The 24,447-nt window shown below is 38.7% G+C and overlaps 1 protein-coding gene across 1 annotated transcript in view; it reads right to left on the bottom strand.

Moving 5' to 3' along the window:
• Positions 1–23,917, bottom strand: part of TBC1D5 (TBC1 domain family member 5) — a 274,157-nt gene extending 250,240 nt beyond the window's left edge. The window contains exons 1-2 of the mRNA XM_073333539.1: positions 23,827–23,917; positions 23,439–23,567 (exon numbers count right to left, since the gene is read on the bottom strand). Coding sequence (XP_073189640.1) covers positions 23,439–23,567; positions 23,827–23,851 — 154 coding nt within the window. The 5' untranslated portion in view covers positions 23,852–23,917. The remainder of the gene's footprint in view (positions 1–23,438; positions 23,568–23,826) is intronic.
• Between the last annotated feature and the right edge of the window lie 530 nt (positions 23,918–24,447).

Here is a 24,447-nt window from a genome sequence, read left to right as displayed (position 1 = left end):
GCAGGTATCTGTTCTAATTCTATGTGCACACACACACCTCTGCAGGCAATAATACAAGATGTGTTATAAGATGCAACTCAGTTCCTTGGCACCTTGAATGAATTCAAACATCTGATTTACAGTGTGCATCATCCAGTAGAAACATAACAAATTGTTCCTACACAGTTTTTATTGAAAAAACAGTAAATATATTCATCAGTATCAGGAAACTAAATACAGGTTTTAAAAATAGTTAACTGTTTTAACTTTTTCTTGGTTAAAATATTTGCCCCTCCAATTTATAATACTAATCGTAGGTTTGTGACTCCAGCACTTGTCATTTTCTGGTGGGCTATATTCTCTATAAATATAAGCAGATTGGATCTGATATTATGAATATCTATTACCCACCTGGGGTTAGGAAAGTGGCTGATCATGGAATACCTATAATACCTGAGAACTGAGGGCATTATCGCCCACTGGAGTTTCTACATCTATAAAACTTGAGTCAGGACATGTTTTAGTACCATCTAAAAACGTCTCTGCTGCTTAAGTGTGCTGCAAGAACATAGCTACAGTGGCTCTGCTAAGGCTACTTTAGCTTCCCTATTATGTGCTACAGAGTCATGTAACCCTCTCTCAGCCAAAAGCCAGAAAAAAGTTTTGGCATTAAACACTAACTACTAGGTAGGAATGGCAATGGAGCAAAAGTATATTAGGTCACATGACCATGCCTTACCAATTGGTCTGCATTTGGCAAGCCGAAGTGTTTATAAATATTCACACACACACAGAGTATATATTACTCCAATCAATGAGGAGGCAAATCTAGTTTCTGCACAGCATAATTCTATGTGTTGGTTGGCTTAAATGAACCTTCCTCTTTTCTTAATGTGAGCAATACCTCTGACAGACATTTTGAAGTTACCTACAAGCAATCAAGTATAAAACTCCCCCAAAATGGGGGCTTCTGGGAATCACTGCCAGCCTCAAATGTGGCAGCACTTGTGACACTCAGTATAATGTAAATAGATTAATAATTTTAAGGGCAAAATATAATTACAGAAATAAATACACTGGCACCTTTACCAATGCTGATAATTTCTAAATGTAGAATCAGACCTTTAACAAAGATCCTTACCTTACTCCACCCCCACATCCACCCCACGATATTCCATATACACTGTGTATGAGGGCTATTTACCCTGTAGACAATTCAATTAATCTCACAGGACACACACACACACACAGATGTGGCACTAAGATTTACAAAGTTATTGAAACTTTTTAACAAGTAAAATGCATCTTTACTTAGCTACACCAGAATGAGGAATAAAGGGGTTTACATATGTTCCAATTCTAAACCTATCAATCAAACCCATGTTATTCCTTTGGGAGCTTATTTACATGCATATTTATCAGCCTCACATGCTAATTCCCTGCTGTTTTATGCCTGTGAGGCATGTTTATGAGTCATAATTGTTGATCTCATTTGATGTATTTCACTGAAGAAAGACATTATTCAGTTATGTGGCCTAATGTCAATGAATTACGATGACCTGATCTTCCAAATGTAACTTGCTCTTTAATTTTTATTAGAACATAACTTATTCAGAAGAAGAAATACACTAAAATGGAAGATTACTTGCCTCTCTAGTCATTTTAGTTAACCATCTTATCTTTCAGACACTCCGCCCCACCTCTAGGCAAAGATTAAATATCATAATTTGTAAACATCAGAAAGTGAAGAATCTCATCCTTAAATTAACACTTCTTTGTCAAAGTGATGACTTTTAAAAGTAATTTTATTTTAATCAGCCACAGTATAACTCCAGAAGAAGTGATCTGTGATTAAGAAACCCAAATTGTAATGCTTTATAATAACGTCTTTAAAACAGTGGCAAACTTATAAGTGGAAACTACTTGTTGATAAATATATTAAAGCACTCAAACAAATAAAACTAAATTATTAATCACAGATGGTGTACATAAATTCATACAAAATTCCATTACTTTTCAACAAATCAATTCATTGTCATGACAAAACTTCAAGCTAACATTCAAAGGGGTACTCAAATAATTTAGGCCCAACATGTGACCTACATTAAACAATCTGGTGAATTAAATTCCCCCACTATCTTCCCTATATTTCTAATGCCCGTTTTGGTGCCATTAAAAATATGAAGTCTACACATTTATTCTTTTATAGCAAATAACCAGAATGGATCCCAAATTCACAAATCCTAGACCCAAAATGTGCTGACATCGCACATGCCACAGGAGGCTCTTCAGAGTAGGTTTTGTCAACCCCCACGTTGAGTCACATACAGGTGCTGGAACGAGGGGTGCTGGTGATACTGCCCCACCCCCTGGTTTGCAGTGGTTTCCATCATATCCAGGGTTTACAGTTTGGTTCAATGGCTCTCAGCACCCCCACAATACATATCGTTCCAGCATCCCTGCATACAGAATGATCATCATTCATTAACATACACTGGTTTGGAACTAGCATTTTGGACATCAACTGTACTGAACAAGTTTCTGATGTTATTAACCTCCAATCTGATGACAATCAACGGTGTTTTTTAGAAACAAAACCAACCCCAAATCAAGTATCTATTGTCATGTTGACTTAAATTCCACAGAAATAAAAAAAAAAGACAAATGGAAAAGGAGTACATAGTAATAAGTTGTTTTCAAAGTTCTCACATAATATTACAAATAGAGTAAAATACTAACTTCAACTATTCTGAGAAATATATACTAATGTCCATTTAAAAGCCTCAGTGTCACTATTGTGAACTACAACTTTAACCAATAGGAAAGAAATAGTCAAAAGATGAAAATTTTGTTCTGACTAGCTGACTCACCCTGATGTCACAATCCTACCATTCAAGGAAATTTTCCACAAGAATCTTAAAATCAAACTGTTAAGTACAAACACATCTAACACATTCTACAATAGAATCTTAGCAAGATATTATCAGCTTAGATGTGTGAAAAAATATATCATATTTTTCACAACCACAAATAATTTGTTGTTTTAATTTAAGTCTGTTTATGCAAACAAAATAGTTTTTGCATGCAAAAGTGCATAAATATGAGGAAGAACCCAACCCCAATCAGTGTGGGTTTTCCATGGCATCTTTCAAGTGAGAAGCTTACTTGTGATGCAGCTATACAACAACACAGAAGCATTAAAAATCTTTGTTTGAACAACTGAACTAACCACCATTGAATTAATGCCATAACTAGCATGCAATTTCACCTCACGCAGACCACACATTTAAAGCTGTCACACTGGCATCTTGCATGCTATCAGATTAGGAAGAATTCTCACCATTTAATCATACAAAACTATTAATTAACTTAATGTAATTTTATTTGGGGCCCAAATTTACAAAAGTCTTTATGTTAACACTAGATCATTTAAAGCAAAAAGCTGGCATTTACTGAGTACTAACCAACAGTAAATGGTTAGAATAACTCACAATTAATACAGACAGTTTACACTTACAAAAAATCTGGAATTTTCATAAGTATCTGTCATATTTCTTGTATCTTTCAGGTTGGGACAGGAGACTCAGATTTGTATGTGTATTATTTTTAAACATGCTACATTAATGAGATGTTATTTCATGAAGTAAAATAAAATCAATCTTAAAAATTAAATATTGCAGTCAGCTGACTAATGAGAATTCAGAGCTGAGCTTTGTAAAGCATTTGCAAAGAACAAGTTTTAAAACATTTTAAACCATACTTGTATAAGAAAAAAATAACACCAGGTCGCAGAAATTTGGAGGTGGCTCTGTGGTTCAACATGCTTAATTTTCTTCTCTATTCCATTAAGATAACATCTGTTCTGGCCACCAGTCAGCAAATCAAATTTGATGAGAATTCATTTGAGTGCAAGGTAAAAAGGCGTACTAATGGACAGATTTATGGTTTTTTTTCCTCCTTCAGCAAAGCGCTTACATTTTTGAATTAAAAAGTAAACAAAAGCAACTACAGTATCTTAAAAAATAATTAAGTGGCAAGCAGATAGACGAGGTAGCCTAACCCTAACCAAAATCTGACATTTTCGCCTTAAAAGAAAGCATACTTTTCCATACTTTCCTCATGTAATGTATATGGCTTACTATACATTTTTAAACAGTAAATTGCTGATTCTATTTGATTTGATTGGATTCCCTCTGAATCCAATTTGATTAGAACATGCAGACAGATGAGAAGGATACATGGGATGGATTTAAACGCCAGACCACAACTGACTTATTTAGAAACTGGGAAGGGCATTAGCTATTTAAAAAGAAAAAAAGATTTATTTATTTTTTTAAATGGCTATTATATTTTATATATGCTCCTATGCAGCATCTATTTTTAATCTTTTTACCTACATGACATATAACATTAAAAATATAGGTCCTCCATTTGCATCAAATCGTATCTGAATTATCCACAGACTTAATATGAACATATCATTATACCAAATAATTTGTGAATTGCATTGAGTTTCAGTGAATATCCGCCCTGAATAGCACCTACAGTTGTAGTGACAGACTAAGCACCTAGTAATTCAAAGAACTGCTTAAGTCTTTTAGGTGCATAGAAATGGTTTAGAATCCTTGAAAGAACATCCTATTCGGCAATATTTTCGGACCTCTGATCCTTCAGGTGGGAACCTGGAAGTACTGAGGCACACAATAATTAAATGTCAGAAAAAGTTAACTATGCTTTTTTTTTTTTAAATTACATATATAGTATATAAATAGCTCCTTCTGAATTGTGGGAAAAAAATCAGTCATAAAAGCCTTAGTAATGTCACATGCACCCACTCGGACATCATACCGTCTTCCAAATATTTACCATTTTAAAGGAAAGCCAAGGTTTTTTAGTTCTTTTTAATTCTGGGTTTTGTTTTATTAACTATGGCATTGCCAGAAGGGACAACGATCCAGTTCCGTGATCTCTAATATATCTCCCTCAGTACAGTAACCCAGAACACTATACCTATGAATTTCAGTTTTTGTTAGACTGGTGGAACACCCAACAGAAAGAAAAACAGTATATAAGTTTGCCCAACACAGATATATTTCAGGTTGATCAGAATCAATGAAACAGGACAGCTGTTTGCCTTTTATGTTATAGACAGTGACAAATACATATTGCTGTATTTGTTCACTATATGTGGAGGCATATAGGCAAAGTAGTTTTAAAAACCTGTTCTTAAATTTGTTGTAAGAAGAGACACCCTAGATATGGTTTAAATGTTCCTATATACACATATTAGATGACAATTGTCTTTACTCAAAGGAAGGTTGGATCTGGCATAGCTGTATGTAGGAACCTCTAACATCTTGTAAGATGTTAACATTATTTCAAGCCTATTTATACTTTGCCTACTGCAAAACACTACACTTGTTTTTTATTGCTTCAGAATTTGACTACAGCTAATATATACAGATACTACACTGAGTAAAAATTTCAAATGTATTATTTGTCAAAAAAGCAAAAGGTGACTCAATCATTTAACTGTCCAAAATGCAAAGCTGCTAAATCTCAAATTGTAGCATATCAGTATTGAATATGATAGTAGAATAATAGAATCATAGAATATTAGGGTTGGAAGAGACCTCAGGACGTCATCTAGTCCAATCCCATGCTTAAAGCAGGACCAACACCCACTAAATCATCCCAGCCAGGGCTTTGTCAAGCTGGGCCTTAAAAACCTCTGAGGATGGAGATTCCACCACCTCCCTAGGTAGCCCATTCCAGTGCTTCACCACCCTCCTAGTGAAATAGCGTTTCCTAATATCCAACCTAGACCTCCCCCACTGCAACTTGAGACCATTGCTCCTTGTTCGGTCATCTGCCACCACTGAGAACAGCCGAGCTCCATCCTCTTTGGAACCCCCCTGCAGGTAGTTGAAGGCTGCTATCAAATATCCCCTTACTCTTCTCTTCTGTAGACTAAATAACCCCAGTTCCCTCAGCCTCTCCTCGTAAGTCATGTGCCTGAGCTCCCTAATCATTTTCGTTGCCCTCCACTGGACTCTCTCCAAATTGTCCACATCCCTTCTGTAGTGGAGGGGACCAAAACTTGACACAATACTCCAGGTGTGGCCTCACCAGTGCTGAGTAGAGGAGAATAATCACTTCCCTCAATCTGCTGGCAATGCTCCTTCTAATACAGCCCAATATGCCATTGGCCTTCTTGGCAACAAGGGCACACTGCTGACTCATATCCAACTTCTCATCCACTGTAATTCCCACGTCCTTTTCTGCAGAACTGCTGCTTAGCTAGTTGGTCCCCAGCCTGTAGTGGTGCATGGACTAGAAGAGACATCCTTAAAGAAAATACTTTCCAACTCTTTCCCACCTGCAAATAATTGCTAGAAATGACTGCTTTATGACACTTCACTAGTGTTTTTAGTTGAACTTGCTAGGATTTATGAGGAAACTTTTTATTGTGATTCCTCCCAATATTGACCCTGAAAAGTTTACCCATCAATTGGCACAAACCAAATCTATTGTTAGCCCATTTTAGTTATCTAGCTGTACCACTTCTTGATATACATCACCTCAGTAAAACTGGTCCCCCCCCCGGCCCAGATACCCACACCCCCACCTCTCCCTGGAACCCAGCCATGCCCTCCCTTGTCCAGACACTCCCCTCCCACTCTCGCCTCCCAGAGCCCAGAGATTCAGAGGAGAAACAGCCTGATGCTCAGTCCCAGGCTTACATGGTGTTTCCTGTGGACCACCTTCTCCTTCCCTCAGAGCATGCTAGGAATTGCAGATGCCAGGAACCCTCTAGCTCCCTCCTCTTCCCTCCAGCAGTGTCTTCTACATGAGAGCTGGGCTCTACCCGGTCCAGCAGCCCCTAGTGACAGCTAGCAGCACTGCAGCCCATTTTTGTGGGGGAAAGGAAATTCCACATGCACGTTAATTTCTGAAAAATTCTACATTATGCAGCGGCGCAGAATTCCCCCAGGAGTAAAATGTGAGGCTGCGTGTTAAAGTAAGGCAATGCAGTGAAAGATACACACGTGCAAGTACATGTGTACGTCAGTGCATGAGTCCTAAAAAAAAGCAGTGCTGGTACTTCCCAGATCCACTCTGAAAAGAGTGTGTGGTTCAGTAACCTGTGTGGCCCAGGTAACTGACCTGCACTCTCTCCTTCCAGAACGGGAAGATGGATCGTAAGTACTCTTATTTTTCTCTTTATTTGTTGCATTTGTTCTGTCTTCCTGTCCCCCAATATTAACCTGAGTATTTACCCAGACAACCGTGACGTTAATTTTTGCACCAATTTTCACCCATTTGTTTTGTGCAATAAACAGATAAATTCCTGGGAAAATTTAAACAAAAGCAAAAATGGCCTTGCTTATCAATAAGGAGCTACTACATGGAATTTGTACCAAACTAGATCTAGATGCAAGTATGTGTACGTGTTAGGATGGTGTTTCTAATCCCACCTGGCTGTGCCCTTGCTTTTGCTGGTTCACTGAACTTTGAGCACTTTTAGGTCTAATGTTAGGCAAGAACATGAATGTTACTGCAATTTATTTTTTGTATTTCTTATAAGTGAAACCTTTAGGCCATGATTTTTAAAAAACATGATTTGGATACTCAATTTGAGATACCTTAACAGGGGCCTGATCTTCAGAAATGCTGAGCATCTAACGTCTGAAAATGAGGTCCTTTTATCGCATCTGAGGATGGACACCCACAAATTTATGGCACCCAAAATGACCAATGACTTTTAAGTAGCTTGGCCTACATTACTGCCTCATTTAAAACATATTGCCTTCAACCCTGCTACCACTGCAATGCATGGGAACTTTGCCATTAATTTTAATGATATTAGGACAGTCCATTATATAGAAATAGAGGGGGAAAAGTCTCAATCATTTTGTTAAAAATAATTAAAGTTGATTAGTAATAATAAGATACTGTAACTGAAAAGATAAACAGTAGAGACATTTGTTATCAGAGTAAAATAGGAAAATTAAAATAACCTGTAACACTTTTGTATATGCAATTCATCAGGAAATGTTGTAAAAGAACAAAAGTAAATGTTGGCTTATTCTTGAGGTTCTTTGTCGTCATTAATGTATTCAGGTTTTCACAGCTGAATTGCTGTACTTCGAAAAGATTTTCATGAAAGGAAACTCATTCAACTTTTAAACAAAGCTGTCAGGTTACCGAGATTCAAACTTGTTTGTATGTCCAGAAAATGTTTTCTTCTTAAAAAAATATTCTGGGTTAGAAGGGTGTTATTCCTTTGTGCTCAATTTGTCAACAGAAAATAAGCTTTTGTTAAACACCGCACTTATCTATTTATTTTGTGGAGCTGGGAACAGTGTATTCCAAAGTGGAGGTGAAACTACATTGTGTGGCTATTTTACTTCATTACTAGTTGTGCTACTCAAATTGATACAAATGGTCTCCTTCTGTTTCTGTCTGTCTGCTTGCCTGATCAGTACAACTAATTGTCAGTGCTGGGGAAATCTCCTATATCTAAATAGAAGATGTGCAGTTTGTAACCTGCTTAATTCGCCTTATGTCCTGCATGGCCCTCAGTATGGTATTCATTAAAGCATCAGCTGCTTTGTTTGTAGTAGTGGCACCTAAAAGTAGGCTTATTTTTCTTTGTTAAGAGGCAAGATTGTTGATAAATAATACACATCTTATTGTGAGTGGTAAGAAATTACCTAGTAAGTATGATGGTACTTTGATTTTCCCTCACGCTGAGCACCTTTACTTAAACTATACACCTATAAAGACGACACTGCAAAGATATACAAGCTGGCAAAAGATTAAGGCACTTTTAGGCCTATTGATCGGAAGCCTAAAATCTGACCTTTGCTAGTGTAAGCTTTTGACAATTAAATGAAACACAAGGCTTAATTCCCTAAGTTTTAAAACAGGAAATTTCAGATCTTTAAAAATAAAAGGAAATGATCAAAAAATTAGACTCACAAGTCTGTGCTCTAACTGTTCATAGATTTGAACATTAAGGCAGGTCATTTAGGAGGGTCCAAGCTCTGCAACTCCTTTCCTTCCTCAGTTTCACAGAGCACAAGCTTGATGACCTTTGGGACACAGTGTGAAGCCCACCCCTTTATTCTGAAGTTGCGCATGAGGTGATTTGGGCATGCCTATAGTCTACAACTAATTAACACCAATTATACAGTACAGTGAAATCCAAAAATACTATAAATATAATTTATTTTTAAATAAAAATGTTGGGTATTCTCCATTACCAGCTGCCTTTATAATTTAATATAATATTTTTAAAGCATTACCATTTTTTTCTCCTGCAGATATCCAGTTCAGAAAGTTTTTCCAAGAATGAAATTAGAAAAGGAAATGAAAGTACAATTGAGAGAGAAAGTGACAGGTACAGTTAATGCAAGATGTAAATGAAAAGGAAGTGTTCCCATGGCCTGGTAGTCACCACAATTCTGTTACCGTTAAAAGCAGACTAAACAGTAGCTATTATTAATAAATGAATATTAAAAACAGTGTTATGTTAGCATCTGGTGTTGGAAGATGCAGAAAATATCCTTGCTTCTGCTCAGCCACCACAACGTGAAGCAGACTTAATAGAGCTCATTCTTCTATGCAGTAGTGAAATTCTATCCCTGCAGCTCTGTCCTTATCTTCGAGGCGCCAAGTAGCCTGGGTCCAGCATTTCTAAAAGATCGCCTAAAGCTGTGGGACCAGGATCATGATCAGCAACTCTGCTCCTCAGACAGGATGAGACTTTCTACCATAAAGGGAAAGCTCGTCGGTGCAGAAGATAGCACTTTCTTGGACACTAGTATGGGACTGTGAAATGAACTCCCAAAGGAATTAAGGGCCATCACAAACCTCATCACTATCTTCTCCAAGTGCAAGGCACCCTTCTTCTACCTTTATATATGCACAGCAGCATTTGCATTTTTAAAAAAATCCTTTAAAACAAAAAACTACATGGCACACACAATTTTCCTCTGGGGAGAAACTGAAAGAAAGAACATACCTCACATGCCATATGTTAGTCACACTGCTTAATACACGACTAAGACGTTCAGATACTACAGTGAGAAGGATTATATAAGAATTTATATAGTACAGAACAGTGTTTTGGTTTGGTTTGTGTTTCCCAGACTAACAGGACTTAGATGAGAAGGCTATGATAGACACAGAGGCAGCAGTAGTAGTGACCCAAGTAGTGGAAGACACAATGAAGAGGACTGGATGCAGAAGCTGTGGCATGTACATTATCCTGGAGGGGGTACCTGAAAAGAATTTCATCTGCATGAAATGCCGCCTGATAGAGCTGATGGAAGAGAAGATCCTAGGATTGGAGATGCAGGTGGAGACTCTGGTTGAGTTTAGAAGGGGGTTCGAGTGGATGATGGAGCAAAGACATGAAGAGGCTGAAGGGAAAAGCTCAGACTTGCAGATGGAAGCAGGACCAAAGAACTCTGAGGGGATACTGCTGGATGAGAAAAGTGGACAGTGGAAGCATGTGACTAAGAGAACCAGGCAGAGGAAAAGACAGGGCAGTGAAGGAGAAATAGAGCTCAGGAACAGGTTTGTGGAGTTGGAAAATGAAGAAGGTGGTCACTGAAGGTGAGAGGGCAAGGAAAAAGAGAAGAGCAGTTAGTCCTATTGGAAGAGGGCAAGAGTCAATGGAGATACCACCACCAAATATGAGCCCCAGGAGGAAAAGGGATGGGTTGCAAAGGATTGCAAGGGACAATAGGAATCGAGAGGACTTGCGGCCAGATGGAACAGGGGATAGACTGGAGAATTGCACCATCGCCAGGAAAAAGCAGGTCTACATGATTGGGGACTCCTTGCTGAGAAGGATAGACAGGCCTGTAACAAGAGCTGATCCAGAGAACAGAAGGGTGTGCTGTCTGCCGGGTGCTAAGATACGGGATGTGGACCTGAAGCTGAAGAATATCCTAATGGGAGCAGGAAAGAATCCACTGATAATCCTTCATGTGGGAACAAATGATATGGCTAGATTCTCACTGGAACATAACAAGGAAGACTATGCCAGGCTGGGGAAGATGCTATAGGAAATCAAGGCTCAGGTGATCTTCAGGGGGATTCTGCCTGTTCCTGGAGAAGCACAAGAAATGTGTGACAAGATTATGATGATCAACAAATGGCTCAGGCATCTTATAGTGGTGCTATAAGGAGGACTTTGGGATGTATGGCCACTGGGAAGCATTCATGGACAGAGGACTGTTCTCTCGGGATGGACTTCACCTGAGTAAGGAGGGAAATAGACTTCTAGGATGGAGGCTGGCAAAACTGATCAAGAGAGCTTTAAACTAGGAATTTCGGGGAGATGGTTGGGAGATATCCAAGTAATCTCCAGGCCAGTTATTCTCTCAGAGGGAAGAAAACAAAGTAAGAAAGGATACAGCCATGGGTAGGAGACTGGATATAAGGTGGAGGGGCAGTGTACATACCAATCTAATAGGTAATATTAGCAGTAGAATGTCTGTGCCCAATCGGGTAAAGAATGTGAGTGAAGCCAAACGGCAAAAATTAAGATGTTTGTACACTAATGCGAGGAGCCTAGGTAACAAAATGGAGGAACTTGAGCTATTGGTGCCAGAAGTGAAACCAGATATTCTAGGGATAACAGAAACATGGTGGAATAGTCGTCATGACTGGAGTATGGGTATTGAAGGGTATGTGCTGTTTAGGAAAGACAGAAATAAAGGCAAAGGTGGTGGAATAGCATTGTATAATCAATGATGAGGTAGACTGTAAAGAAATAAGAAGTGATGGAATGGATAAGACAGTCTGTCTGGGCAAAAATCACATTGGGGAAGAAAGCTACTGGAGCCTGCCCTGGGACAGTGCTTGGGGTGTGCTATAGACCGCCGGGATCCGATGTGGATATGGATAGAGACCTCTTTAATGTTTTTAAAGAAGTAAATACTAATGGGAATTGTGTGATCATGGGAGACTGACTTCCCAGATATAGACTGGAGGACAAGTGCTAGTAATAATAATAATAGGGCTCAGATTTTCCTGGATACAATAGCTGATGGATTCCTTCACCAAGTAGTTGCTGAACCGACAAGAGAGGATGCCATTTTAGATTTGGTTTTGGTGAGCAGTGAGGACTTCATAGAAAAAATTATTGTAGGGGACAACCTTGGTTTGAGTGATCATGAGCTAATTCAGTTCAAACTAAATGGAAGGATAAACAAAAATAGATGTGTGACTAGGGATTTGATTTCAAAAAGGTTAACTTTAAAAAATTAAGGAAATTAGTTAGGGAAGTGGATTGGGCTGAAAAACGTGTGGATCTAAAGGAGGAGGAGGCCTGGAATTACTTCAAGTCAAAGTTGCAGAAACTATCAGAAGCCTGCATCCCAAGAAAGGGGAAAAAATTCGTAGGCAGAAGTTGTAGACCAAGCTGGATGAGCAAGCATCTCAGAGAGGTGATTAAGAAAAAGCAGAAAGCCTACAAGGAGTGGATGATGGGAGGGATTAGCAAGGAAAGCGACCTTACTGAGGTCAGAACATGTAGAGATAAAGTGAGAAAGGCCAAAAGCCATGTAGAGTTGGACCTTGCAAAGGGAATGAAAAGCAATAGTAAAAGGTTCTATAGCCATATAAATAAGAAGAAAACAAAGAAAGAAGAAGTGGGACCACTTAACACTGAGGATGGAGTGGAGGTTAAGGATAATCTAGGCATGGCCCAATATCTAAACAAATACTTTGCCTCAGTCTTTAATGAGGCTAATGAGGAGCTTTGGGATAACGGTAGGACGACAAATGGGAATGAGGATATGGAAGCAGATATTACCATATCTGAAGTAGAAGCGAAACTCAAAATGCTTAATGGGACTAAATTGCGGGGCCCAGATAATCTTCATCCAAGAATATTAAAGGAACTGGCACCTGAAATTGCAAGCCTTTTAACAAGAATTTTTAACCAATCTGTAAACTCAGGGGTTGTACCGTATGACTGGAGAATTGCTAACATAATTCCTATTTTTAAGAAAAGTAAAAAAAGTGACCCAGGTAACTACAGGCCTGTTAGTTTGACATCTGTAGTATGCAAGGTCTTGGAAAAAATTTTGAAGGAGAAAGTAGTTAAGGACATTGAGGTCAATGGTAATTGGGACAAAATACAACATGGCTTTACAAAAGGTAGATTGTGTCAAACCAACCTGATCGGCTTCTTTGAGAAGGTAACAGATTTTTAAGACAAAGGGAATGCTGTGGATCTAATTTACCTCAATTTCAGTACGGTATCTGATATGGTTCCACATGGAGAATTATTAGCTAAATTGGAAAAGATGGGGGTTAATATGAAAATTGAAAGGTTTGATAAGGAACTGGTTAAAGGGGGTCACACTGAAAAGTGAACTGTCAGACTGGAAGGAGGTTACTAGTGGAGTTCCTCAGGGATCGGTTATGGGACCAATCTTATTTAATCTTTTTATTACTGACCTTGGCACAAAAAGCGGAAATGTGCTAATAAAGTTTGTGGATGACACAAAGCTGGGAGGTATTGCCAATACAGAGAAGGACCGGGATATCATACAGGAAAATCTGGATGACCTTGTAAACTGGAGTAATGGTAATAGGAAAAAATTTAATAGTGAAAAGTGCAAGGTCATGCATTTAGGGATTAACAACAAGAATTTCTGTTATAAACTGGAGACACATTACTTGGAAGTAACAGAGGAGGAGAAGGACTTCGGAGTATTGGTTGATCACAGGATGACTATTAGCCACCAATGTGATATGGCCATGAAAAAAACTAATGTCTTGGGATGCATCAGGCGAGGTATTTCCAGTAGAGATAAAGAGGTGTTAGTACCGTTATACAAGGCACTGGTGAGACCTCATCTGGAATACTGTGCGCAGGCCTGGTCTCCCATGTTTAAGAAGAATGAATTCAAACTGGAAGAGGTACCGAGAAGGGCTACTAGGATGATCCAAGGAATGGAAAACCTGTCTTATGAAAGGAGACTCAATGAGCTTGGCTTTTTTAGCTTAACTAAAAGAAGGCTGAGAGGAGATATGATTACTATCTATAAATATATCAGAGGGATAAATACCATGGAGGGAGTAGAATTATTTAAGCTCAATACCAATGTGGACACAAGAACAAATGGATATAAACTGGCCATCAGGAAGTTTATACTTGAAATTAGACAAAGTTTCTAACCATCAGAGGAGTGAAATTCTGGAATAGCCTTCCAAGGGAAGCAATGGGGACAAAAGACATATCTGGCTTCAAGACAAAGCTTGATAAGTTTATGGAGGAGATGATATGATGGGATAGCCTAATTTTGGCAATTAATTGATCTTCAACTACTAGTGGCAGATATGCCCAATGGCCTGTGATGAGATGTTAGATGGGGTGGGATCTGAGTTACTACAGAGAATTCTTTTCTGGGTGTTTGGCTGGTGAGTCTTGCCTACATGCTCAGGATTTAGCTGATCGCCATATTTGGGGTTAGGAAGGAATCTTCCCCCAGGTTAGATTGGCAGAGGCCCTAGGGGTTTTTTGCCTTCCTCTTCAGCATGGGGCTCGGGTCACTTGCTGGAGGATTCTCTGCAGCTTGAAGTCTTTAAACCACAATTTGAGGACTTCAATAGCTCAGACATACTTTAGGGGTTTGTTACACGAGTTGGTGGGTCAGGTTCCATGGCCTGCGTTGTGCAGGAGGTCAGACTAGATGATCATAATGGTCCCTTCTGACCTTAAAGACTATGATTCTATGATTCTAGTACAGTATAGAAGACCTCTGAGCCCTGCGTCACCATCAGCATCCTGCTCCAGGCTGGAGTTTACTATTATATGAAAAACATCCTCTCTAGCTTCACAGATTTCAAAACCAGTTTTCCATTTTGTGCCAGTTCTTGGGGTACCCAAGTCACTTTTTGTTAACTCCGGAATAGAGCATGAGGGAGTCTTTCTTGTGATAGCTGAGTGTCAGCTCCCTACCATCACCAGCCTTTCAGCCACTTCTCTGGGCTATGTCAGTCTTAACTTCACCTGGCAGGTTAACAATAGGTGCGCAACCCGATCCTCGAGTCCCTTTGAAGCATTCCTCTGATATCCAACCCAACACTAGGTACTCACAGAAATTCCAGACCCTCTGCATTCAAAAGTACAGTGTATGCCAGTTTACTGCTTTTACCTTAAACCACTGCTCCTGTAAACCACACAGCACTTGTGAGCACTTATAATAAAACAAAAGTAGGCTTATTTAAGAAAGAATAAAGATTTAACTCGAAACAAGAGAGTGTGGTGGAAAGAAATGGTTACAATACAAAACAATCATAAAATGTGTACTAGGGCCTACATTTATCAAGTTACCTCTCCAATATAATAAAATAGGTTAACACTCCCCCTCCCCACACACACACACACACCCCCCTCCAAAGTTCAGACTGTTGCCAAGCTGGCCAATGTCACAAGAACAAGGATCCAAATGTTCATGAAAGGGGTTCACCAGGGGTTCTTCAATGAATGGATACAAAGTGCTCCTCCCTCCTCTGTGTTATTCTGAAAACCTTGTTGTTTTTGGCCAAACCCCTATCTTGTTGTAAAGTTTCGTTTCTAACTTTAAGAGGTCTTGATTGTTTGTCATTGCATCTGATGGCTTTCCAATCAAAGTCTCAGTATTGCAAAAGGCTAAACAATTGTGCCTTGAATTGTGTCAGTCGAATTGCCATACTGAATCAGACCCGTGCTCCTTCTAGTGCAGCGACCTGTCTCGGAAAGTAGCCAGTACTGCCTGACTCTTGTAGATGGTGGAGGAGTAGTAAAGTGCAGAGGGGCTCAATGTGTGTGCTACGATATGTAGGAAATTCTCAATCTGTCTTACAGAGAGAAAACTGTGATGAACAAGGAATGGCTTTTGATTAAACATGATGGTGTTGGTAGGATATATTGAAAAAACAAAGCAAAATATATTTAGGTTAAAGAAGATGTGTGTGACGCAGAGACCCCTTGGCAAAGGGTCCCTGTTTTTTGTAGACATCTCTCACTTCAAACCTGACAAACTCACTATATTAAACTTATATCTTACAGACTATCATAAAGAGCAGGATGTAAGGTATCCACAGAAAGCTTGTAACTTGCTAAGATTCATAATGATTGTGAGCTGTATGTGTAATAGCTGAGGAGTAATGTATTTATTTTAAAAGTGGGCTTTCTGGATTTGGCATAGAAGTTAGACACCAGGAGATAATGTGTCTCAGTAAGAGCAATGGGGAGTTGTTGTCACCAAGCTGTTTGGCATCAGTGCTGGGGGGATGCAGAGGGGCATCCTCTCCCACTTCCAGGCTGTGGGCACGCTCCAGGGGCTCTTCACCTCCCTCTGCCCCTACCCAGGCTAGGTACTGCAGGGAGGGGGGGGGGGTCGCAGGGCAGAGGCACTGTCCCATCCCTGTTGCTCTCAGAAAGTAACAGGAGAGGAGGCAGCAGAGCTCTTTATTTCTCTCATCCCATCCTGTGAGGATGGCTCCAGGCTGCTGCAGAGGGTGGAGAGGAAGCGAGCTCTGCCTGTATCAGCTGTTCTGCCCCACAAGGTGGGCAAGTGGGCCAGGCAGCCAATCAGAGGGCTCAGATCAGCTATAGCCAGGGTAGTCATTAATTAGTTTTTTGTCAAGGTCCAAATTTCTTGGCGAAGGTATACTGAAGGTCCAGAGTCCAGAGAAAATAATAAAAAATAATGTTAATAATAAGTAAATTAAAAATACTGGGGTCTGTTCAAATGCATCTGGCAGCCCAGATTTGGCCAGTGGTCTGCCTACTGATGACCCCTGGGCTAGAGGTTCTCGTTTCATCCCGAGACTGGCTCCAACTCCAGCCAAAATCATGTCACTCCCCAAAAACTTGCAAGTGTTGGCAACACTGCAAGTCTGGGAAAAGGGATGAAGAACCCAGGAGGAGTGGAGGTGAGGCTGGGAATGAGCTGATTTGGGGGTAAAGGGATGAATTGATGGGGTTGTGAGCTGGATGGACTCAAGTGATGGGGTGGGGGTAGATTTAAGGGAAGGCCTGAACTAGCAGGGGGGGCAAGCTGAACTGATGATGCGTTGAACTGGGAAGTTGAGGGCTGAATTGAAGGGGGTGGGGGCAGAATTAAATGCAAGGCAGGAATGGGACGATAAGGAGGTGAGAGTTCCTTCAATAGCGGGCCAAAATGACCTTACTCAACAAGTTTGGGGAGTGGGCAGCACTAATTGTCATACACAAACTGAAGATGGGCAGAGGGATTTCAATAATCAAAAGACAGACCAACAAACCACATTTTTTTTAAACCTTTATGATTTTAATTTCTCAAGGCTGGTCATACTGGTCATACAGCAAGTGGCTGCAGTGTCACTCATATTTGTTAAATAGCATCAGAGAAAGGTGGGACTAGAAGGGATCTCAAAAGGCCATCTGGTCCAGTCCTTTGCCCTGAGGTAGGAGTAAGTATTATCTAGACCATCTTCTGATCTGACCAGCAGGCTCCTAGTTTTAGCTGCTTTCTGAACTGCTTACACCTCCTGATTTGTGGAGCTGAGGGGACACTGTAGGCTGCATCTCTCTAGATAGACTCCTTCAGGACTATCCACAGAGACTCTAACTATAGAGATGTAGCCTGCACCATTGATTCCCAAAGCACCCAGGACCACAGACTTGGAACTAGCACTAGGACAACACGGGGCAGGGTTTTAGCCATCTCCCTCTCTCTCTGGCTACAGGGGCCCGCAAGCAATAGTCAGGGAATGGCAGCCATAGTGAGTTTACAGCAAACCTATCCAGGAAGCAGGAGGCATGAGCAGCCAGAGCTGGACACCAAGGCAAGGGCTGCAGCCCATCCAAGGCATTCCCCCAGCTGGTTGCCAGAAACAGCCAGAACATTCATCCATCCAGGGAAAGCGGTATATAGCAAAGCTAGCAACTCAACCAGATCCCCAGGACAAGGAGCAGCAGCCTGGGAATTTTCCAGAGTTACCTGGACATCAACTCAAGAAGATACCAGAGCCATCCAGGAACATAGCAATTTGTACGCTCCAAATGTTCATATCAGGCTGCAGCCTTGTTAGTCCTAAGTATTGGTAATCGGGATATTCTCTGTCATTTAAGAAAGGCAATGCATATTCATCAAATATGCATTTTAGGGGATTCAGTCATTTACATAAATTCTCCAGATTTCTGAACCTTCAGCTTTAACAGGCCTGGTCACCAGTAGCAGCAGCAATCTGTCTGAGGGAAAGTTGCAAAAGCACTATGTTCTTCTTGTAGTTATTCCTAGCTGAGATGCTTGTGCTCACTTGATTAGAAACTCTTGTCATTGCCCATTTCCATCTACTCAAACTATAGGAACAAAGCAGGAGCACTTCCATAATATCACAGTGGATCAAGCATAGGCTCACCACCCCGAAGAGGATGGTAAAGACGAATTCAAGAGAAACTTCACCACATTTGTTTTTAAATAAAAGCATAGTATATTTAAAAATAAATATAGACTATAGCATGTCTGTAGTCAAAGTACTGTAAAAATACTACAGACAATATTGACCTGGCCCCTGAGATGGGCAGTTTAACAATCTTTGATTGTGTTCATTTCAGTCATATCCTATGATATCTATTTTTATCTTTCCAACCATGTCACCCTTTTCCTCTCTCACCATCTAACAGCCACTTTAAAAAAAAAATCACTCGTAACTCATTACAAGTTTTTCCTTTCCTTTAATAGGAGCCAAGAACATATTACATTTTTCCTATGTGAAGTATGCTATTAAATAATAGCTTGTACACTAATTAAAGCAAATGAAATTGTGAGAACACACAGACACTGTTAAAGTAAATTACTCAATTCATTAATCGTTTCATTTCAAGTGACCTTAATTGTATTAATTGTGATATTGAGCAAATTAAATTGAAAAGAATTAAATACTTTGTTCCAGTCTCTCCTTAGAGGATAAATTTCCCCATGAAAGGGGAATAGCACCTACTGCATTCTTCAAAATGTGCATTAAAAAATTAAATAATGCTATAAACTGTGTTACAGATAATTACTGCAACTCTGAAACAGTTAAAGCTACTCCAAGTTTTATTACTTCACTGCAATTTAATCATCAAGAACTTGGAAAAGAACAAAATAATTTGCTAGGTATAGTACATAGTGAAAACGGAGAAAGTCAGATTCTGAAATGCTGCCTCCAACCGTCTCTCCTCATCTCCAGGGTTCAAGACTTTTCTGAAAAAGGGTAGAGGTTCATAAACCTGAATTTTCCCTAGCAAAGCGCAACCACATTTCAAATATCCCATACATGAAACAATAAGTTGTTGAAATGGTATTTGATGTAAAAAGTATGAATGAGAAGTCATTGTGATAAAAAGTTCATTTTTTCTTCCATACAGAGGATCAGACTTTGGAAGTAATTTAGATACCTGATCCTTGGGTTTGAAGACTTGAAATAGGCAATTCATTTAAATTCTGCTGAAAGGGGGAACCACACTAATAAATGAGCAGGTCCAGAATCCATATTGTGGCTCCCCATTTAAGTTCTTCTGTCCAGAAAATTCAGTACTGACAACCATGAGTCGTCTCAGGTTCACAAATAATCCAATTCCAAAAAATACGGTATGGGAACAAGAATGCATCCCAGAAGCAGGATGCAAAGAAGGCAGCTGTGCATGTTTGGGAAGAGGAAATATAGGGGTCAATGGAGGTCCGACACTGGATAAGAGTGAGAAGTTCAAAGATTAGCAAAATCCAACTGTCAGGATAGGTCTATGATCCTATATATGGAGGAAGAATCTATATTTAAATGCACAAGGGAAAAATAAAAATAAAATATATTTTATTTTGTTTCCATTTTTAGTTAAAATATACATTGTATGCAGAGTTTCATGCTAACAGGAAATTATTATTTGTCACTGAAAACTGCTAAAGTAGAAAGTGTGATTTCCTCTTGAAGGACAGATTTAAGCATTAATGTTCTTGGATTCTTGAAATGATGCATTCTATGTTTCTTCTTTGAGAAGAAATTATTTGCCTTATGGCTGTGTCTAGGTTACCCATAAGAAGGAGCTGATTCCAATTCTGCAACTCATTTGCAGAGGCCTTTAGGAAAATTTAACTTTGTTTCAATTTCCCTATCAGTAAAATGGGGATACTTATCTCAACGCTGTTTTAAGAATTGTTTGTGTAGTGCCTTTAAAATATAAAGCTATATATAAACAGCATTTTTACTTGGAAGATTTCTACAGATCCTAAGTATCAGTAATATAATTAAAGATTTCACAACTCATTTTAAAACCAAAACGACTTTCCTGTTATTGGTCAATTAGTAGCCTGAATATGGCCATCTTGATTTGGATAATTGCAAACAAGCATATTCTCATGAGATTTCACTCTGATTCAAAATCCCAATATCCTAAACCACACAAAAATTGAATGGGTAACTTTTTTCTCAAACTAATCACCCCTTTAATTTTAGTCAAAGCCTTTAAAAAAATTCAGCAAAATCGAAGACAAATGTGGCAACCCTACAACTCTATATTTTATATCTATAATAAACATACATGCTCCCCAAATTTAGTATTTCCTGTAGCTTACCAAATCAGACTAGTTTCTGTCATTACCGAGATCTATTTTCACAATGCTTATACTTACTAATGATCTGCCTTATTTCCTTTAACTCACATACACACACCTCCTTTTTGGGTCAGGAACCCTAAAATTACAACACCATGAAGTTTCAGATTTAAATAGCTGAAATCATGAAATTTAGTATTTTTAAAATCCTACGACTGTGAAATTGACCAAAATGGACCGTGAAGTTGGTAGGGCCCTACACCTACCATATAATTTCACTAAGTGAATCCTATATCAAGGCCGCAACTTCTGTATGGAATTAGAACATATATTTTAGAAGACATACAGTCTTGATTTAATAACTTCAAGCAATTTAGAATCCACCACATTCCTAAATTAGTTGTTCCAGTATTTAATTAACCTCCTTAAAATATCTGTGCTTTAATTTTAGTCTGAATTTGTCTAGCTTCAGCTTCCAGACATTGGATCTTGTTATGTCTTTCGCTGCTACATTAAAAAGCCTTTTATTATGAGATATGTTCTCCCCACATAGGAAAGGTTGCACCAGTTGTGTTTTCTAGTATTTTAAAGAGAAACCTGCAAGTTTCCTTCACTGAAACAGAAATACCCAGAATATATTCACATTTCACAGAGGTATGCTGCCCATTTGTATTACCGTAAACCTATATTTGTAGTTGAGACTATGTACATCAAGATTACAATAGAAAAAGGACAACCTGGAATGAAGAGTAACAGTTCATGGGAAGTCTCTGATCAACAGATGGATTCATCCCAATGGTTACAGTACTCATTTAGGAATCAGTGATTGCCTCTTTACACTGAACTTCTGAAGCGGACTGGATGGGCAGGGAAAATTACATGCTTTGATATACAAGCCCTCTTCCACAGCAATCCAAAAATATACTTTATTTAAAATTAAATGATAAAACACAGAAGATTGATCTTGGTTACATATGGAACCAAATTAAAATGCAGTATGTGTTTCACAGTTAAAAAAAAGAAGCGATGAAAATGAAATGGATGCATTATATAAAATATTTACATATACAGAATGTGAAAAAACTATACTACGGTTGGTAACCTTTATGACTTTGGGGGAACCATGTATTTACATATCCTTATCTTCCCATGCGTGTATGTGTGTGTTGTGTATATATTTTTAACAGTTGACAGCTGTTTTAGAGCATACAGAGATGCCAAGCTGAATGAGGGCCTTGATTACTTCAAGATGAGCTATCTAAAGTTTCTATTCATTTTTAAGTGTTGTTAGTGGGAAGAGTCATTAGTCACTTCCTTGTCTCATAGAACATCAGCATACATTTACATTGTTAATGAACATTTGGGGTAAATGAATTAATGGCACTTTTAAACATCAATTCAATACTAATAACTTTGTATGTCATAGAAATGTTAAGGTCGGGATAAAAACTAAAAGCCTGCTCATTCAAGGTAACTAATCACTCTTGGCCACAATAAAGGGTAAAATTAATTTAAAATGTTTTTGTAACAGGGTTAAAATCTTGACTTGTCTTGAAACTGAGCTGAGAGAGACGTGTACTTTTTTTTTTTTTAAACTAAACAAGAAACTTGCAATTTTTGATCAGTGTTGGCTACAAACTAATCTAAATAAATCACAAATATTTCATTTGGAAAACATGTAATACTTCATAATATTATAAATGTTTATTCCTAGGCTTCTGAAAATGTGTACTAAGAATGCATTTGCTTTATCAAACTAATATGGCTATTAACCTTTTAGGTGTGAAGTGTAAAAGCGTAGTGACATTCACCTTAAAAAACTATTACCTTTTTAGAATGGCTCCACCAAGATGTCCATTCTACTTTTCCTCACATTGAAAAAAAGCTTTACAAAGCGGTAAAAAAAAAATGAACTCTGATTTTAGCTTTTTACAAAATAATTGAAATCTGAATTAAAAATTGAAATGTTGCTTTTTTTAATACATTTTATTATATGGTAGTTTTACACACAGAGGTACACAGAAAACACGTGACTAAGCGGTTTCAATTCTAATTTAAAATGAATTTTTTATCTTGCACTTCTGGTACATGCGTTCAATGACTGGAAAATTACAGGTAGTTAAGGTGTCATTGTGTATAACTGAGTACTTGAGGAATGTTTTCATGACAAGGATGAGGATTCAAGCATCTTGTTAAGCTTTTCATTTCCTTCTAACCAACCATATTGTCACTACTAGCAAATAAGTAGAAAGGACAAGTAACACAGACAAGCACTTGCATTATGCAAGCAGTTTCTTCTCACTGTTCATTGGAGTAGTCTGAATACTGCCTTCTGTTAATTTACCTTGAGTTACACAGTAATTTCCACTTTAATTCCACCTGTTCTATTTAAGGTTTTATTTAAGGAAAGCAGGAGAGCTAAGTGTTATGATTCAAAGGAAGAAAAGAGGAAAACAGTCTTTTTTCATCAGCATAACCTCACCCAAAATAAAATGCTAAATTTTATTAAAGGAAAAAATCAACAGTGTAAAGCAACCAAAAGAGCCCATCTTTGAAAAAAGTTGTAACAAAGGCCATGTTGCATTTCAATATTCTTATGGTGAAGTCACTGTTTGGTTTATGATTTAAAAAGGATGACAGCGCATTAAACATTTGGCTAATGTTTCTGTCTGTAATTGAAAGTTGACTTTTCATGGTTTTCATTAGTGTCAGAGTGCTCTACACACACACACTGAAATATTCTTAACGTTGCCCTGCTCAACTTCATTGAGAGAATTACACAAATTATGCCAGGCATAGTGATCATCAGACTCTTACGTAACGTTTCTAAGTAGAAAGTAAAAAGTGTAGAAATATTAAACTCACCTTCTTCAGGCTTGTTCAAGTAACCCTGCAAGGGATCAATGCCTATTTCTTGCTCTTCTGTTTGCAAGGGGTGTCTAGTTTCAGATATGGAATGATACATATTGGCAATTTCCACTAAAGAGCGATTATCTGGGAAGGGAAAACAGAGAGACAACTAATATGTAAGCGTTTCTTTCATTGCTTTACAACAACAAAAAGGCAGCAGAAAACCTAATGCTGTAAATGCTTAGAATGCTTTCCTGATTTCTAGCATAATGTTACCATTACATATCTGGTAAACATATTAAAGAAAATTATGTTAAAGAAAATTAATTCCAAATCACTTAACTTCTGCTCAAGTGTTTCTGAGACGTACTTAATTTGTATTAATTATTATTATTTGTATTACCGTAGCACCTAGAAGCCCTAGTCATGGGCCAGGATCCCGAAGTGCGAGGTGCTGTACAATCAGAACAGTAAGTTGGTCTTTGCCCCAAAGAGATTACCATCTAAGAATAAGACAACAGCAACAGGTGGACCTGACAAATGGGGGAGTACAAGGAAACAAGGACACAGAATTGGTCAGCAAAATAGGCAGTAGTCTCAGCACACCGGCAGCCTTATCATTGCCAAGTTTCTCATTGGCATCACAGAAAAGGAAAGAGCTTTAAGGAGCATTAATGAGGTAGTCTACGAATGTTAACAGGGAACTGCTCCCAAGTGTGAAGAGTAGCATGGGAGAAAACACAAAGGTGGTTGTTAGAAGATTTAACAAGTGTGTGACGGAGGCATTATGGGCTGGCTGGAGGAGAGAGCTGACAAACTGTTAGTGAATGAGAGATGACAGGTAGGATGGGAATACACCACAAAGAGCCATAAAAGCAAAGACAAATAGTTTATGTCTGGTACTAGAGCAGCATTTTTCAAATGCAGTCACCAGAAGCGTTTCTTGCAGCCATAGCCTCCTGGGCTATGATTGGGGTCGGGGGGCGTGGCAGAGCAGTGGCTTCTCCACCAGGGCTGCCTGCAG

The sequence above is a fragment of the Lepidochelys kempii genome, chromosome 2 (genome assembly GCF_965140265.1).
Source record: "Lepidochelys kempii isolate rLepKem1 chromosome 2, rLepKem1.hap2, whole genome shotgun sequence".
Classification (NCBI taxonomy): domain Eukaryota; kingdom Metazoa; phylum Chordata; order Testudines; family Cheloniidae; genus Lepidochelys; species Lepidochelys kempii.
Note: the sequence above shows the minus strand (reverse complement) of the source record. Positions and strands in the feature narration are given on the sequence as shown.